The sequence below is a fragment of the Archocentrus centrarchus genome, chromosome 17 (genome assembly GCF_007364275.1).
Source record: "Archocentrus centrarchus isolate MPI-CPG fArcCen1 chromosome 17, fArcCen1, whole genome shotgun sequence".
NCBI lineage: Eukaryota > Metazoa > Chordata > Actinopteri > Cichliformes > Cichlidae > Archocentrus > Archocentrus centrarchus.
In genome coordinates, this window is record NC_044362.1 from 25,941,161 (window position 1) to 25,957,458 (window position 16,298).

The window sequence follows — 16,298 nt, forward strand, 5'->3', positions numbered from 1 at the left end:
GCAGAGACCTCACTCCTTTGATGTCCCTTGAATACTTTTTTGCCTTCACAAACTCCTCGGGACATTAAAAGGCCATATTCACAGGCTATTAAATACTCCCCCTCATAACTACTATATTGACTAAAATCAGTGAAGGACTCCTTTAAAACAATTCAGTGAACTCAGCTGCAAAGAAGTGCAACATTAAAGCAATACGGAAGAAAGGAGGAGTGAAGTAGCAGATGTATTTAGTACACTTATTATCCACAATAATCCTCATTATTACTATATGAAGTCAAAGTCTTGTAACTGTTGATCATTTAGCTAATTTACTGCTTTTATGTACGGTTAAAAGGTACAGTTTAATTCACTGCATAAGATCTATTCTACTTTATTTAAATGTTCGTGGTAGAAATACCACAAACATGTATTTAGTAAATACTTAAGTAAATCACTTTGAAAAATCACTTAGAATTAAAGCCAAGGAACTGACTTCAAGACTATGACAAATAAATGGCTTTATTCCTCATACAGTTAACTTATAAAAAGCAATAAAATTATATCATATGAAAGTTTTTTAATCTGTAAAAAAATTTTTTTGTCATATTCAGCCTATGTAACTAAATGAATGAGCCTTATTTAAACAATTGTAAACATGTTTAGAATTCAACTACCTATTTTTTAATACATTTTTCCTACAAAGAACAATAATATTCTTTCAATTAAGCAAAAAAAAAATGTTGAAGTGACAATTTTGAATAGGTTTTACATGGTAGCAGCACTAGTTTAATTAGAGACTAGAACACTTCATAGCAGAATGAACTAGAAAGACACTAAGTAGAACGATACTACGCTGCAATAGATATTACCCAATGTTGTCATACTCCATCAGGTTCAGCTATATTTTCCCTATAATTTTCAGCATTCATTAGATCCAGAATCCTCCTTAAATCATGAACAAACTTTGATATATGGCAGAACTTATGGTCACGTTCTTTTCAGAGGATTCTGACTTATCCTCATCAGGTTAGATGCAAATTTGTGAGTACTGTCCCTATCTCACAACGGTAAAGAATCCTTTTAAAAATTCTTGGATCCATATCGTTATCCGAGTTATCCTGCTAACAGACAAACAGACAAAGAGACCAACATGACTGAAAACATAACCTCCTCCACCTATCGGTGGACGAGGTAATAAACAACTCACCTGTACCATCACTGGGCTGGTCCATTTTGTACTGAGGGGTGGAGTACAAGTCCAGACACACTGGCCCATTCTCAGTTGTGGCAAAGTCAAAGGACGTCCCGTTTGAGGTGGGCACAGCCTGCAGATCATCATTAAATAAATAACAAATAAATCGATGAGGAATATGAGAATAGTAGAGGAACGTTTTTGTTATGGCCTCACACAACTGTACAGCACGCCCCACAAAGGCAAAGAGGAGTAACTAATGCTGTGTGATACTGGTGTTTTTTTTTCCCCACCAGAAAATAATAACTAAGAAGGACTTTTTTTGTGGTTGTTTAGTTACCACACTTTGGCTTTGTTGGGCAATAGAGGGACATTTTCTACTTTTCACACTGCATGTTTTTTTGGTCTAAGCCAATACAACCCCCTTCTTAAACCTGGGGTAAAAAAAATTCACAAAAAAAATCAAATTCAAATGACTTTGATCTAGGGCTGTCATGATATCAGATTTTATTTTACATATTAGATTTTTAATGGATAATTATTAGCAGAAATCTTAAAAAATGGATGTGATATCAGTCAAAATCCCTTTAGTTTTATTTATTGAACTTTATTAAATTTTTTTAGCTAGCTATAAAATGTGTAAATGAGCTATCACTGCAGTAGTTAGTGGTAGTTAATGAAAGAAAAGGGACCTGTGATGAGAGTTCTATTCTCTTTGCATTGGCTTCCTGTCCGTTTTAGAATTGAGTTTAAGATCTTAATGTTTGTTTTTAAAGCATTAAATGGGCTAGCCCCTCCATATTTATCTGAGCTTTTAAGTTTTCCTGTACATGGGAGATCTCTGAGGTCATCCAGTTACCTTTTATTAGACGTTCCAAGAACTAGGTTAAAACACTGGGGTGATCGGGCCTTTTCAGTGGCAGCACCCCGACTCTGGAACAACCTCCCGTTAGATCTTCGATTAACCTCTGGCCAGATAAATTTTAAATTTAAGCTAAAGACTTATCTTTTTAGACAGGCTTTTAATACCATGTAGTGGAATGGCATTTTTTTTGGTGTTTTTGTTTTTGTTTTTGTTTGTTTCGGTGTTTTGTTCTTTGTGTATTTTTTTTAGTGATGTAATTTTTATTGTATTTTTCTTTGACGCAATTTTTACTGTAAAGTGCTTTGGTCACCTTAGTTGGTTGTTGTTGAGCGCTATATAAATTAATAAATCAATCAATCAATCAATCATATACAACAAAGTGAGTCTGCACTGCCAAGTATGCTGGTGCTGGATAGCATACTTGCACTAGCATTCATGCACTTTGAATCTTTCATTCAAAGTATTTCAATATGAATGTTTCATTTTGAATCTCAATTATCAACTATACCAGTACAATGTGATGCCGGTAGTTTGATCTCTACTTTTCTTTTTGTTGTTTTGTTGTTTGTTGTTTTCTTTTTGGTTTGTAAAATTACAGCATGGGTTCATCTCAATGAATCAAATAAAAAAAATAAACAAACAAAAAAAACTTCCCATTTAATCAGCACAGATTTGCCTGAAAAAAGTTCCATGGAAAAGATACACTTCTTAAGAAGAATTAGGCAAAAATTCAAGTCCCTGCTTTCATTTTTAAAGGATATTATGCGCCATGTATATGAGAAGCCGTAAACAAATCAGAACCATACCTGCAAAACTGTGGTGTCTATAGGCCTCCAAATCTGCTGTCAGAGATCAGACATCCAAGTATTCAAGTATCTATCATTCTGTGTTAATTTAAACTACAATACAAAATCCACATTCATGAAATTATAGTAAGATATTTACCAGACAAAGTTTGAAAGACGTTGCTCAAGTAGTTTTCTAGATAAAAGAATTTCAAAATGGCTAGTAAAAAAAATGACCCTAGAATAACATCTAAAAACAGCCCTACCTTCATCCCTTGAAAAACAATGGCAGCAAAGACCTGAAATGTTACAGTACATACTTCAAATAAAGAAGTCTGTCTTTCCCATGGAAATTTTTTTCAGGGGCACCTGGGTGGCTTAGTGGTGAAGCCGGCGACCACATACATATGCCGCATTGCGGTGCGGGCGGCGCGGGTCCCGGCCTGCCGCCAATTTGCCTGCGTGTCTTCCCCTGTATCTTTCCCCCATTTCCTGTCTCTCTCCACTGCCCATAAAAGCCGCTGTGGCCAAAAATGCAAAAAAAACAAAAAAAGAAACAAAAAGGAATTTTTTTCAGTCATATCTGAGATCGTAAGGTAGAAGGTATTTGACAACCTCACGTGAAATGACCCTTATAGGAAAGGTTTACATTCTTAAAACTGTCAAACATGTATATATATATGCAAAATTATTACAATAGCACATATCGCCTAATGTACACACAAAGCCCTTCATTAACAGAACCAATCAGGAAATATAAATTAAAGGTAACCCCGTTCAATGAGGATGCAGTGTGAAAAGTGCTTTGCAGTGATTCCCTTTCTTGCAGCAAGACTAAAAGGGGTGAAAATGCACAGATTTAAGACACAGCCAGAGCAGCCCGCACCTCAGTTGTACTGATTCCATCCTGGGTGGAGAGGAGCTAGGAGGAGAAAAAGAGCATACAAGGTAAGGTGCGTTATCGATGAGCTGCTGAAGTCAAAGGCCTCCGTGTTCTTTATAGTCGTTCAAAAGCAAGAACAAAGTCGAGCGCTGCTAATCGGTAAATCGAGACCATCATTCATCTGCATCTGCACACCCTGAAAGCATTTAAATCTCAAGAGGTGGCCGGTGGAGACAGACTGCAGACCTTGATTTAGGAGCAAGGTCACAATAAGTGTGCGCGTGTGAGAGAGGCAACGAGTGTTCATCTGAAATCTTTCCAGGGATGAGTTTATTATTATGAAGATGAAGCAAATGTGAGTTTATGGAAACAATCAACAGCTGTAGCTCGACCTTAGAGTTTAACAGAGAGGGGATTTCCTTGTTATTTGAAAGTTTGATTGCCTTAAAATATTACTGATTTATTCCACTCCACTTCATTATTGTTTAATAGTAAAACCAAATCAAAGCGCTTTCAGGAAAACATTTGTTACCAGCTCTAACAAAAGTAACAAGCCTTCTCTGACTTTTGCACTTAAAAATTGAAAAGAAAATTTGTTTTTTAATGAGTCTTAAACTTTATCCAACCTGTTTTAGAGGGATGGTAATAATAGTGAAAATGATGATAATAATCAGTACTTTGTTAGCTGTGTGCGTTAACCTCAACGTACATTTTTCTCATCTGTTCCCTGGCGTGATTCCCACCACAGCAGCCTCTTCCTGTTGGCTGAGATAAATGATCTTCCCAGCTTCTCCTCCTCGCACACATCATCATCCTTGTCATCCTGAAAAAACACAAACAGACAGTTTTGTGTTTGATGGGACTCTTTCCACCACCGAGCAACGGAGACGATGCTCTCAAGAGTTATAGTTTTAATCTGCTTGTAGTAAACTGTGTTTTACAGCCTGTGATGGAAGAATCTGGAGGATTTGGGTGAAATGAGTCAGAGTCAATGAGGAGGAATGTCACAACTGCTGATTATGAACCCCTAGTGTTCTCAGGTGGTCCTGAGGGTTGTTAACCCACTACTGATCATGTGAATGGTCACATGAGCAGGTGAAACCTCTGTGAGACATTGGCTCACCACACCATGATGTGAGCTGTTAAGGTCACATGAGGCTAGATGTAAATGGGGGTTAAAATTCCTGGCAAAGGATTTCAGGACTGCATTATAGGTGGGCGGCTGATAGCCGGTGTCATAAGTCACCATCTCTGTTCAACTGCCAGTTGCTTTAGAACGGAAGAATCCTCTTGGATGAGTTGAGTTTCTATGTTTATTGTGTTGGAGTTCCATTTGAGCTTTTTCATGTAGCAGATATTTCCTGGTTGGTTTCTTTATGATCATATTCTCAGTTTTAGTTATTGCTACCTTTGAAATGTAGTTTGTTTGTGGTTAGGATTGTAGTTTATATTTAATTCTGTGTTTCAGTTTATCATGCCCGCCCTGCGCTCCCTTGTAGCTTGTTAAGTTTCTGTGTACTGTCATGGAACGGGCTGTGTGCCAGGCAAAGAGTGGATCCCAACGCAGACTCGGAAGGCTTTCATAGACTCGACTTGACTACTTGGTTCTTAAGCAAAACAATACAAATTCCCTCCAGAGGGAACATAATCCATAAACAGAAGGCACTTCAGGCAGCCAGGAAAAAGCAAAAACACACAACCTTCTGACAACACCACGAAAAATAACAGGAGGAAACAAGGACTATAAATACATAAGGGTTAACGAGGAGGGAGTGGAAACGCCAGGGAACACAGGTGAACAGAATAAGACTAACAAGACAAAGGAAGCAAAACAAAATATAATGCACAGGGAACGGAGACTAGCAAAATAAAACAGGAAGTAAATAACAGGAACACAGAATGCAGACATGACACATGAGGAGGCAGGCACACTGAGGGAGTCAAACATAACTAAACAAGGAACAAGGCTCACTAAGAAGGCCTGAAGACACAAATAAACAAAACTAAAAACTTGACTCAGGACACACGACCCAGGATCATGACATGTTTCCCTGTCATGTTACTTCCTGTTTTATTTTGATAATCATTTTTGGTGATTTTCTTCAATAATCATCTAACTTTTTAACATCAAAAAAAAAAAAAGAATTTGTAAAAGACCTTCAGAGGTAATGCCAGAAGAGTTTATCAGAAACAGATTCCTTATGGCTCACTCCTTTGGATCATTATTCCACTTTCAGAATTTGATGAACTGCTGCTGAATGAACACAGATGAACAACTACAAATCAACCTTTAAAATGATTTATAATCAGTCTTATCTTTTTGGCAAACATGAGGTCCATCATCATCTGGCACCTCCACCATCGAACAAACCTGTCAACTGCTGATTTAAGCCGCAATCATTTTTTATTATCTAAAGTGTAAGAGTGGGTGAAAACACACAGACACAAACACAAACCGCTCTGTGGAGTGATCAATAATGTATACAGCCCCACCAGTTTACAGGCCGGTATTGATTCCTCTATAAAAACACTAATCTATAACTCCATTACAGGGCAATGGAGCTGAGCTTTGAGCTCTGAGGTTAAGGAAGGCAGCTTGAATTCAGGAGCGAGGCGGTCTCCTTGAATATGAACATATTACACAACATTTCACTGAGGACTGTAGTTTCGACTCAGTGGTGGGAACAGGGCAAAAATACAGTCAGGGCCAGTTCACCTAAACTATTAAAATAAAATGCTTTTCTTACCATCCTGTCACTGCAGACCAGTGTTAATTTTGACAGCAAAATTTGATTTAGTTTTAGTCATAATTTAGTCATCTGAATAGTTTTATTTTTGTCTAGTTTTAGTTTTAGCATAAGAATATAGTCGACTAAATCTACAGTTGATTCAGTCGACTAAAATATAAAGGGTGTAAAATGTAAATCTTTTTCTTTGTTTCCCTTGAATTTGTCATTATACACACTTACACAAAATTAAACATTTATTAAGTTTTGGAATATTATTAATGCTTGAAAGACCAATACACACACAAGCATATTGAACAAACAACATCTTTATTTACCTGACCTTGTTCATTGAGCATAACAATAAAATATTGATGAGTAGGCCTGCTCTGCCTGAAAAATTCACAGGCTAGTGTGGCCTTCCTGGGTTTAGATCAAATTTGTGCAGCTGTGCGTTTGATTGGATGTTTTCCTAACTTGTCCCACCCTGTCACAAAATTAAATCAGCTCTGATTGGATGTTTTCCAGACTTGTCCCGCCCTGTCACAAAATGAAATAAGTTCTGATTGGATGGTGTCCCCGCCAAGCATTTTTGTCTCATTTTCATTTGTTGGCGAAAGTGTCAATTTCATCATCATTTTTAATCCTTTTAGGTAGTTTTTATTTAGTTATCGTCTCGTTTTCGGCATGAAAAAAAGGGTCGTTGACGAAAACTATGACAAAAATAGTTCGTCAACAAAATTAACACTGCTGCAGACAGTCTGGGTTCTACAGGAGTTATGAGTTATCCATCACTGGGACTTGTGCCTTCACCCCAATACAATGGTAATTACCCTGCCCATGGGGGTGATGTGGTGTTTGTTAACATTATTACAGCAAAACTACCAGTCCAATTCATACCAAATTTGCATGAAGGATGGCCAGTGACCCTTAGATCACCTGATTCAAATTCTGGATTTGCAGGCTACTTGAATTTAACCTAATAAACTCCCTTTAATGCATATTTTTGGCCATATCGCTGCTGAAAAAAGATACATCATCCTTATTTGTTACAACAAGAAGCATATCACTACTGTCCATGGACATGTAACATTTGATTGGGATATGATCCGGATATGCCAATATATGGCACACCTTTTGTCTCAATATCAGTCAGATCAGTCAGTTCAACTATTATCACCCACCCAAAAGAAATCACCTATTTTACAACAAAATGAAAATTACCATAAAATTAAAGATATTTTAGATCAAATTTTTAAACTTTTGAAAATCATGGGCATGGACAATAAGACCAATGTGTTATCTTGATAATTCGGTGTTTGAAGAGTGACATGTTTGTGAGACAGGCAATGTTCCGGTCAGCTAAATGTCTGCTGGGGGTGGGGTTTGTTGTGACTGGCACCACTTGTTCATATATTTAATGTGCATTTCTAGATGTTTGTGTCCACCTGATGAAACTGAGTCTAATATTAAGCTTCCTTTTACCTTTATTTTACACTCAAACATCCTATAAATGTCTATCTCGTCACCTAAATTATTATTCTCTGCTCTTTTGATCATCTAGCTGCTGGGTGCCTTCAATAGGCTTTTGGAGCTGTTTTGCTGAATATAGCTGTATACATAACAGTACCTATGTAAAAGGGTGTTTTATCAAATTAGAAACTTTGAACCTTAAAGTCCAAGGAGTCAAAAAGATGTGACTTTAACAAGAATCTTTTATGGCCTTTGTCAGGATGTGTGAAAACAGAAAACGTGTTAAAACAAAGCGAGTAAAAGTGCATTGTATTCTTTGCTCATTTATTCTCAGACTGAACTGACAAACCTGTAAATTTATCTCTCTAGTAAAAACCTCTACCACCTCTTATCTCCCACAAAGCGTGATTCCATGATCATTCAACAATGTGGATTCTGTTATTACATAAGAGCTACATTTGTGTCTCCTACAGAGCACCGTAACACAGGAACATGTCGCCGAGACCTGTCCTCCTTTCACGCTTTGTCAAAATTAGACCAGCAGTGTCTCAGATAACACCTAAGCTGTGTACGGCGGACAGATTCAGCCAGCGATCGATCGGCCTGAAATCTTCCATCAGTACAGTTTCTCTGATCACGAGGCCACCTGGCTGCCCATTTAATTCAATCTGGATCTATTTCAGTTCACTGTCTGGAATTTACTATGGAGCTGTCATGGAGGCATTGAGTACTGAATTTAAATTGTGTCTCTGAAACCCACTGACTTTTTGTACCTGCTTTTAGTCCAAAATTTTAGTCCAAAATTCACATTTCTAATATATTTCTCCCGCTGTGGTTATTAACCAGAAGGGAAGCCCTGCCTCTTGGGTTATTTCACTCAAAATCAGTCAAATCTAGGAAAAGTTCATTTCTGAACCCCTTGGAACCAGCTGATTTTGTTTTATTGTAAATTAACTTAAGCATTTTTAATGAAACCATGCAAAATTTTACCTAAAAAAATGCTGTCACAGTTACAGGCTCTTGAAGTGGGGTGGTTCAAAATTTGGCGCTTTTTAAGGTTATCCCACATAACTTTATAAGTACAGGAGTTAGCCACAGGAAATTGTCACGGGGCTTGAAAAACACATTTATGTTCCATTAAAACAAAGTTTTGTACTAAGTCCAAGTTTTATAATCTAAAGCCAAAATGTGCTTTTTATCCCCAGAATGATTTCTATGGGCCACTTTAAGCAATATCACTGAATCAACATCACTGAATAGTCCAGAATACAAAGTAACTTTGTGCTCAAATCTTGTAGAAAAGGAAAAAAAAAAATAGCACTCTCTGTTTTAAAAAAAAGTGTAAAAAAAAATGCATCAGCAATAAGCTGTCTTCAGCTTCATTTAAGACAAACAACACATGAGTGAGCTTCCCAAACCACGCCCATACTGGTAAAAAAATTTTAAATGAAAAACTAGATTTCTTGTAGAACCAAATTTGTGGCCTATTTGTTGAAATGCACTTATGAGCTAGCAAATGTAGGTAAAACTATTAAAAAAAAAAAAAAAAAAACAAAAATCTGGATTTCCGAGCACAAAAATAATACAAGTAATAAGGATGAAAAATCCCCCGTTTTAATAGCTTTCCAGGGATTCATGCTTCCCCTCTGTAGCATGAATCTAATATCCTACATATTGTGACTACACACGGAAATATATGTATGTATATTTTTCAGTGTTTATTTTGTGTATTGTATAATTATTGATACAATTCTTGAATAAGTATATTTTGATTTTGGCTGTTCTTTGGCTGCAGTTATTGGCACATCTCTTTTTCTTTTGTGATTTGTAAAATTATGTAATTAGAGTTCTGGTTTTTGATTGGTAAGGGAATCTCCCTTGACTTTTATATTGTGACTACTGTTTGACTCAAATGCATCTCTCATTTTGGCCTTTAACAAATCCAGATATTTTTTTCAGTTAGCTCCAGTGTGGTTTTTTCCTTTTCTTTTCTCTTTCCATTTCTTCAACAGAAAAAAACATGACCTAATTAGTACTATAGGTCAAAAATGAGCAGACCCAATGAGGGAGTGCATTATCTATTAACCCAAATATCGTAGTACAAGGATAGCTTTTACACCTGTGTTTCTCTCCCAAAACAACGTGGCACTTTAGATCAATAAGAGGTAGCTGAAGGAAATCGATTGGAGGTAGTAGGATTTGAAGTAGGATTTATCCAGCTTTATCCAGGGCAGCTTTATCACAAACGATAGCCTGCCATATAAACCTGAAACCTGTTTATCATTGATCGTCAAATTCTGACCCAAACACATGTTAATGAAGTTACTGTTACTGTGCTCATGAATAAATGTACAGATTGCTGTTTTTATTCTGCAAAGCTAACCCTCTATGGCAGGGGTGGCAAACTCCAGGCCTCGAGGGCCGGTGTCCTGCAGGTTTTAGATGTGTCCCTGATCCAACACACCTGAATCACATAGACGTCATTAGCAGGAATCTGGAGAACTTGACTGCATACTGAGGAGGTAATTCAACCATTTGATTCAGGTGTGTTGGATCAGGGACACATCTAAAACCTGCAGGACACCAGCTCAGTTAGACCACTTTTGTTTGTGTGCTTATGGATGGAGTTGTGCTGGGATACATAGTTATCAACATAATAATTTTTTTTGCTGTATTGGTATTATGCACAGGAAATGGATGCACAAAAATTCTGTGGATGTAAGGAACATGATCAAGCAGTTAGGCTATGACCAGTTCTAATTTTACACTTCCTAATTTTGAAAACAGATGTCCTGTCTGATGACAATGAGTCTGTGGATGAAGAGGAAAATTAAGATGAAGGTCAAGGTTCCCAGTGGTTCTCTTGTGGTTCTTGTGGATCTAATTTTTCTAGGTGACAGTGACCCAGTCAAGGAGACCCTGCTAGGATATTGGGCGGCAATTTTCCCAGGCAACAGTGAACCAGTCAAGGGGATTGTGCTGGGACACCATGGTGGCATGGTCTGTTTTAACCCTGTGCATGCAGCCCATTAAAGGGATAAACCAGACCAAACCATGGTCTTCGGAATCTTTGGAAAATGGGTGTCTGGAAATATGGGCCTTGGAACTCGGCCCCCGTGCCAGCGCCTTCAGGCGGTTGGCTCCTGCTTCCTGCAGGCTTGCCTCTAGTTGGGGTCCTACAAGGAGGGTGGAGGTGGCACTTCCCCCTGGGCACGACCGTTCAATAGTGAGACCAAGATGCCCCGTCTGTCCTACCCGTACTATGTCGGATCCCCTGTCGCAGGATGGTGGTCCACAGCACAGCCAATGGGGGCCTTCCGGCAAAATGCAGCTTCTCAAACCCTCCCACCCTCAGGACCAGGTGTCCTCCAGCCACTCAGGCTTTGGGGCAGGTCTGGTTTTACACCAGAAAGCCTCACCCTAGTCAGTGTCAGACACCCTAGTCAGACAAATCTGGTACTGTAGGGAGGCTGGGGGGTGGGGTGTTATGATCTATATATTATCAGGGACCCCAAGCTCCAAAAAACTAAGGTGAAATATTTTTTCCTCCCAAGATAAAAATTCATGCCATAGAGGGCTAAGACACAAATTTAACACACATCTGAGTTCCATTAAAAGCTATATGACATACTTATGTAATAGTTCCAATGCTGCAGAGACACAAAAATTCAAGCCATATGAAAGTTGATTTCTGATGTTGCAGAGCTCTGTGTGTGCACTGAGAAAAGACATGCAGAGGCTCCTGTGTTCCCTGAAGTTTTCATCGTGGATGTATCTCTAAATATAAATGTGGCTAAAAGCTGAAACTCTGAAAACCTCTCAGCTCAGTGTAAATAGTGAGACTGTTATTAAAGCTGACCCATAATATCTAAATTTAGCCACATCACAAATGCACTTGTGGGACTTATTTCACAACAGAAACAACTGCTATAGTGCAACTGATGAGCAAAATTATCGCTCTACAAAATATGTAACAATGTTTTGACTAAAAACATGCGCTCATTCTGTCCTCACCATCAGCTGGTCGATGGGTTCCTGCAGCCAGAGGCGGATGAGAGTAGCCAGGGTGTAATAGAGGATCAGCAGCATGATGGGACTGACAAAGTGGTACCACTTACGCCGCGGGTGCACAGTGAGCTTCCATGTGCAGGAGCAGTTGCTCTGGACAATTGGGGAGATGCCAAACACACTGCAGAGATAGACAGAAAGGTAAATGAAAATAGAAACAAGCGGTGTTAAGCAGAAAAAAAACAGCAGAAAAATAAGATTTTATTTTTTTGTCTTCTGCAGTTTTACTTTGTATTTTAACTAGCAAAATTTCTTTACACTTTAGACATGAAAAAGATTAGAATAATTTTCTCCTTAAATTCTTCCTTGGAGGTCACTTTACAATTTACTAAACAATTTTTAAATCAAGTTTGCATGTTCTCCCTGTGTCTGCGTGGGTGTTCTCCGGTACTCCGGTTTCCTCCCACAGTCCAAAGACACGCACTTTGTGGGGTTAGGTTAATTGGTCACTCTAAATTGCTCATAGGTGTGAATGTGAGTGTGAATGGTTGTCTGTCTCTCTCTGTGTTAGCCCTGCTGCAATCTGGTGACCTGTACAGGGTGTAGCCTGTCTCCCACCCTGTGACAGCTGGGATAGGCTCCAGCCCCCCTGCTTAAATCTTCTGTTAACTGCAGTTTCCAGGGTAGACACAGAACAAGTCAGAGAGACTCTATAACTCGTTTAGCTTCAGTTCACCTTGAGATCTGGACTGCTTTGCTCAGATGCTGATGGACTAAGGGTAAGTCTAGTTCAGTTTAGTGTTGTGTGTTTAATGACTTAAAGGAACATTATTAAGGGTAAAGCTAATTTGGTAAATTAGATTTACTTTTAAAATGAATTTGGTTTGGTAATTATGAATATTAAATATTACAGAGTAGAATTTAAAAGAATTATCCTCACATACAAAGACCTGAATGATCATGCTTAATCATATCTTAGGCACCAAATTGTACCATATCATCTCAGTAAAGCATTTCACTCAGAGTGGAGGCTTACTTATGTTTTGAAAAGTAAAAGTTTGGGAAGCAAAGCCTTCAGCTATCAGGCGATCCTCTCCTGCTGAAACAGAAGCATCCCTTAGTTATGCTGCTACAGGCTCAGGCAGCTGGGGGACTTGTAAAAAGATGCACTGAGCACTTCTCCTCTACTTCTCTCTTTGACTCACAATGCATTTATTTCCCTCTACTGCTTGTCATTAACCTTTGTCTGATCTCTCCCATAAATAGTGCTTTATCCTGTTTGTTGTTTGTCATGGTCCCATTTATCATCACTTCTGTCATCTATTCTTGCTGCAGCAGAGGGCTCCCTTCCTGAGCCTCAGCCTGGTTCTGCTGGACATGTCTTTTTTATAAAAGGTCAGCCCTGCCTCTGTTCTGGCAGTTCATAAAATTATTACATGGGAAATAAACTGAACTCACTGTGTAACTATTTACTTTGCAGGTTTTTGTGTGATCAGGTGGTGCTTTTCATTAACATCTGCATTTGCACGTGTTCATGCACAGGTGGCTTTTCACATATAGCCGTACAAGGGCCGGACAGACCAGAGCATGTATGACAACATCAAATATATTACTGTCAAGTAAGCTGATTTTGTATGTGTCCCCTTACCTCTGTGTTGCCTTTCACTGCCCAAACGGGTCAAGCTCTGCTGTCTGTATCAACTGCTGCTAACATGAAAAGTCTACAGATCTGGTGGAACATGAAGCCCGATAAGGGAAGATGAGGAGCGGGTAGTTAAATATAGATGCCCAGCCTGTGATCCTGCTGAAACAGATCAGCTGCTCTAAATATGACTAAAATGAACCTTTGTTTTACAATTTGATAATACTCAGCTGAGTCCATAACTCGAGCACTGTATAAAATAGTTTTCAAATTGTCATATAAGATATTTAGTAGAAATCTTGATTTTTAAAAAACCCCATGATGTCACGCTGTGACTAAGGAAAAAGATTCTTAATGATGTTGTTTTCATAATGATTTAAAACTGGATGCAAATCAAAGTCAGGGCTTTGTTGATTGCCTTGAGTTGAATCTGATTTCTGGACTCGATATTGCTGCCAATATTTCTGGGAACCCCACTGTAATGACCATCTGTATTATATGACACAAAAATATGAGTCAGAAAAGGGCATGATAGTTGAAATAAAAACAGAGATATTTTCAAATTGCCTGTTTCAAAGGTGCTACATTTAGCATCATTACATTTTAAATGCTTGTGTAGTTAATAATAGATAAATAAGACCACAAATACAAGGACTGGAAGAACAGGCCTCTACCCTGGCTGATGCACTGAACCTGGATCAGTGTGGCCTACTTTGTGACAATACAGTTTAACCTTAAGGTTTACCATTACTGGCACGTAGTTTAATTTTCTTGTTCTTTCTCAGGAAACAAGATGCAGAAATTAATACGATGCTTTAACTCCTCAAATACAAGCTTATAAAACATTTATTGATTATATCATTCTAGAATCATAATATGGTAACACTAATATGTTAAAAATTGAGAAAATTTAATGCTTAGACGTTACCATTTTATTGCTAATGGTTTTGTGATTAATATGGGTTTATGACTACAAAAAAAAAGTGGCTATGTGCATTAACTCTGTGAGGTTTGTTTTTTTGTCGTATTTTCCAATGCTTCAAACTTTTTTCCTGTCTTTCCATAGTGACAAATTGCTCAGGTGGGCTGTGGCATTTAAATTATACTCAAGTGATACTAAGGAGCCCAGAGTGTACCTAGAAAATAACAGCCTGCACTATTACACCAGCAGCAGCCTTAACTGTTGATACAAGGCAGGGTGGAGCCATGCTTTCATGTTGTTTATGCCAAATTCTGATCCTACCATCCAAAAGTTGCAGCAGAAATCAACACTCATCAAACCAGACAATATTTTTCCAATCTTCTGTTGTCCAAAGCCTGTGCCTGTGCAAACTATAGCCTCAGTTGTTGCACATCAACGAACATATATCTTTCCTGTGACACTGGACAAGCTAATCAATATTCATATGTTAATTTTGTGTCAGTGCAGGATACGTGCTTTTGCAAAATTATGTTGGAGAGAAAAGACTGATGAAACAAGGAGATAGGTGGAAGATTGGGGGTTGAGAAGTCCCCTGTATGTTAATTATGCCGATCTGACATTGTTAAAAGCATCTTACAGGGTGAACGTTGACTTCATGGAGAAAGGGTGACACAAGTGATTAAGTGTAACAAGAGGTGGAGGACAGCAATAGGAAGCTCAAAGGAAAAAAAGAATATAGCAGTGACAAGGGTCTAAGGAGAAAGGTGAGAAGTAGAAACTTTAAGCTTATGTTGCAAAAAATATCATGCACATGAAGTGGAAGAGGAGTGGATTTGGAATATTAAAAATGTGGAGTGTGGGGCTGTCGGTGTGAATTTTAATAATCCTCCTTTCATGACAACTCATTGGTGTAGTATGAGAAATTGTTTAAATACTAACTATAAAAACACCTGAATTCACAAAATTCAGAGCAGATTTTCATAGATTACAGAGATGGAGTAAAGGTAGTGACACGAGGTGCCACAGCAGTGATTTGTGCAAATGACAGCAGCAGCATGAGTGTGTGTGTGCACAATTGTGCAAGAGCAGTGCAGCTCCACAGCCCCACCACAGTTCAACAGTCTTACAGCTTCAGGGAAGAACTTGTTCCTCAGTCTGGCCGTCCAGAGTGGTAATTTCAGAGTGCTACCTTAACCAACTTTAAAAATACTCTGCTCACTTGTGTGTCAGGATCGGCCTAAACATCCTCTGTCACTTCAATCATGCTCACACATCATCTCATTTGCTAAATCTACAAACAAGTTAGAAGCTAACAGCTACAGAGCACGTCATGGAGTTTGGCCGTGCAAGAGCTCAATACAAGCACATCAACGCTACCACACTGACAGTGTCTTTGATCAACTGCGCTAACAACTAAGTAAGTGACTGACTCAGTGAGTGACTGACTGAGTCCGCCCTTTCAATGCCGCCCGGCCAGACACTACGCCACACCCACCTGCTGTCCAAAATTATGATTATGATTATGAAAAGCAGCCAATCAGAAGTAGGATTAGGGGGGCAGGAGCTACAACAGCTTGTGTCTGACAGTGCATGAACTGAGGGAGCGCAAGTCACTGTAAGATAAATAATTTTTTTTTTTGAAGTATGACTCAGCTCCTCTAGTAGAACCATGAATAAAATTATGGAGCAGGAAAATAAAACCAGTGTTACAGTGGCTTCCAATTTACGGCTCCTTCTATAAAGAACTTTGGAAATTAAATATACTTTCTGATTGTGATAGCAACTCTCTTCTAGATGTCATTTTGGCAAGAAAACCTCTAACC

General features: G+C 38.5%; 1 protein-coding gene across 1 annotated transcript in view; it reads right to left on the reverse strand.

Moving 5' to 3' along the window:
* piezo2b (piezo-type mechanosensitive ion channel component 2b) overlaps positions 1-16,298 on the reverse strand; it is a 100,775-nt gene that overhangs the window by 52,343 nt on the left and 32,134 nt on the right. Inside the window, exons 8-11 of the mRNA XM_030752225.1 lie at positions 11,918-12,092; positions 4,414-4,527; positions 3,708-3,743; positions 1,187-1,304 (exon numbers count right to left, since the gene is read on the reverse strand). Of these exons, the coding sequence (XP_030608085.1) occupies positions 1,187-1,304; positions 3,708-3,743; positions 4,414-4,527; positions 11,918-12,092 (443 nt within the window). The remainder of the gene's footprint in view (positions 1-1,186; positions 1,305-3,707; positions 3,744-4,413; positions 4,528-11,917; positions 12,093-16,298) is intronic.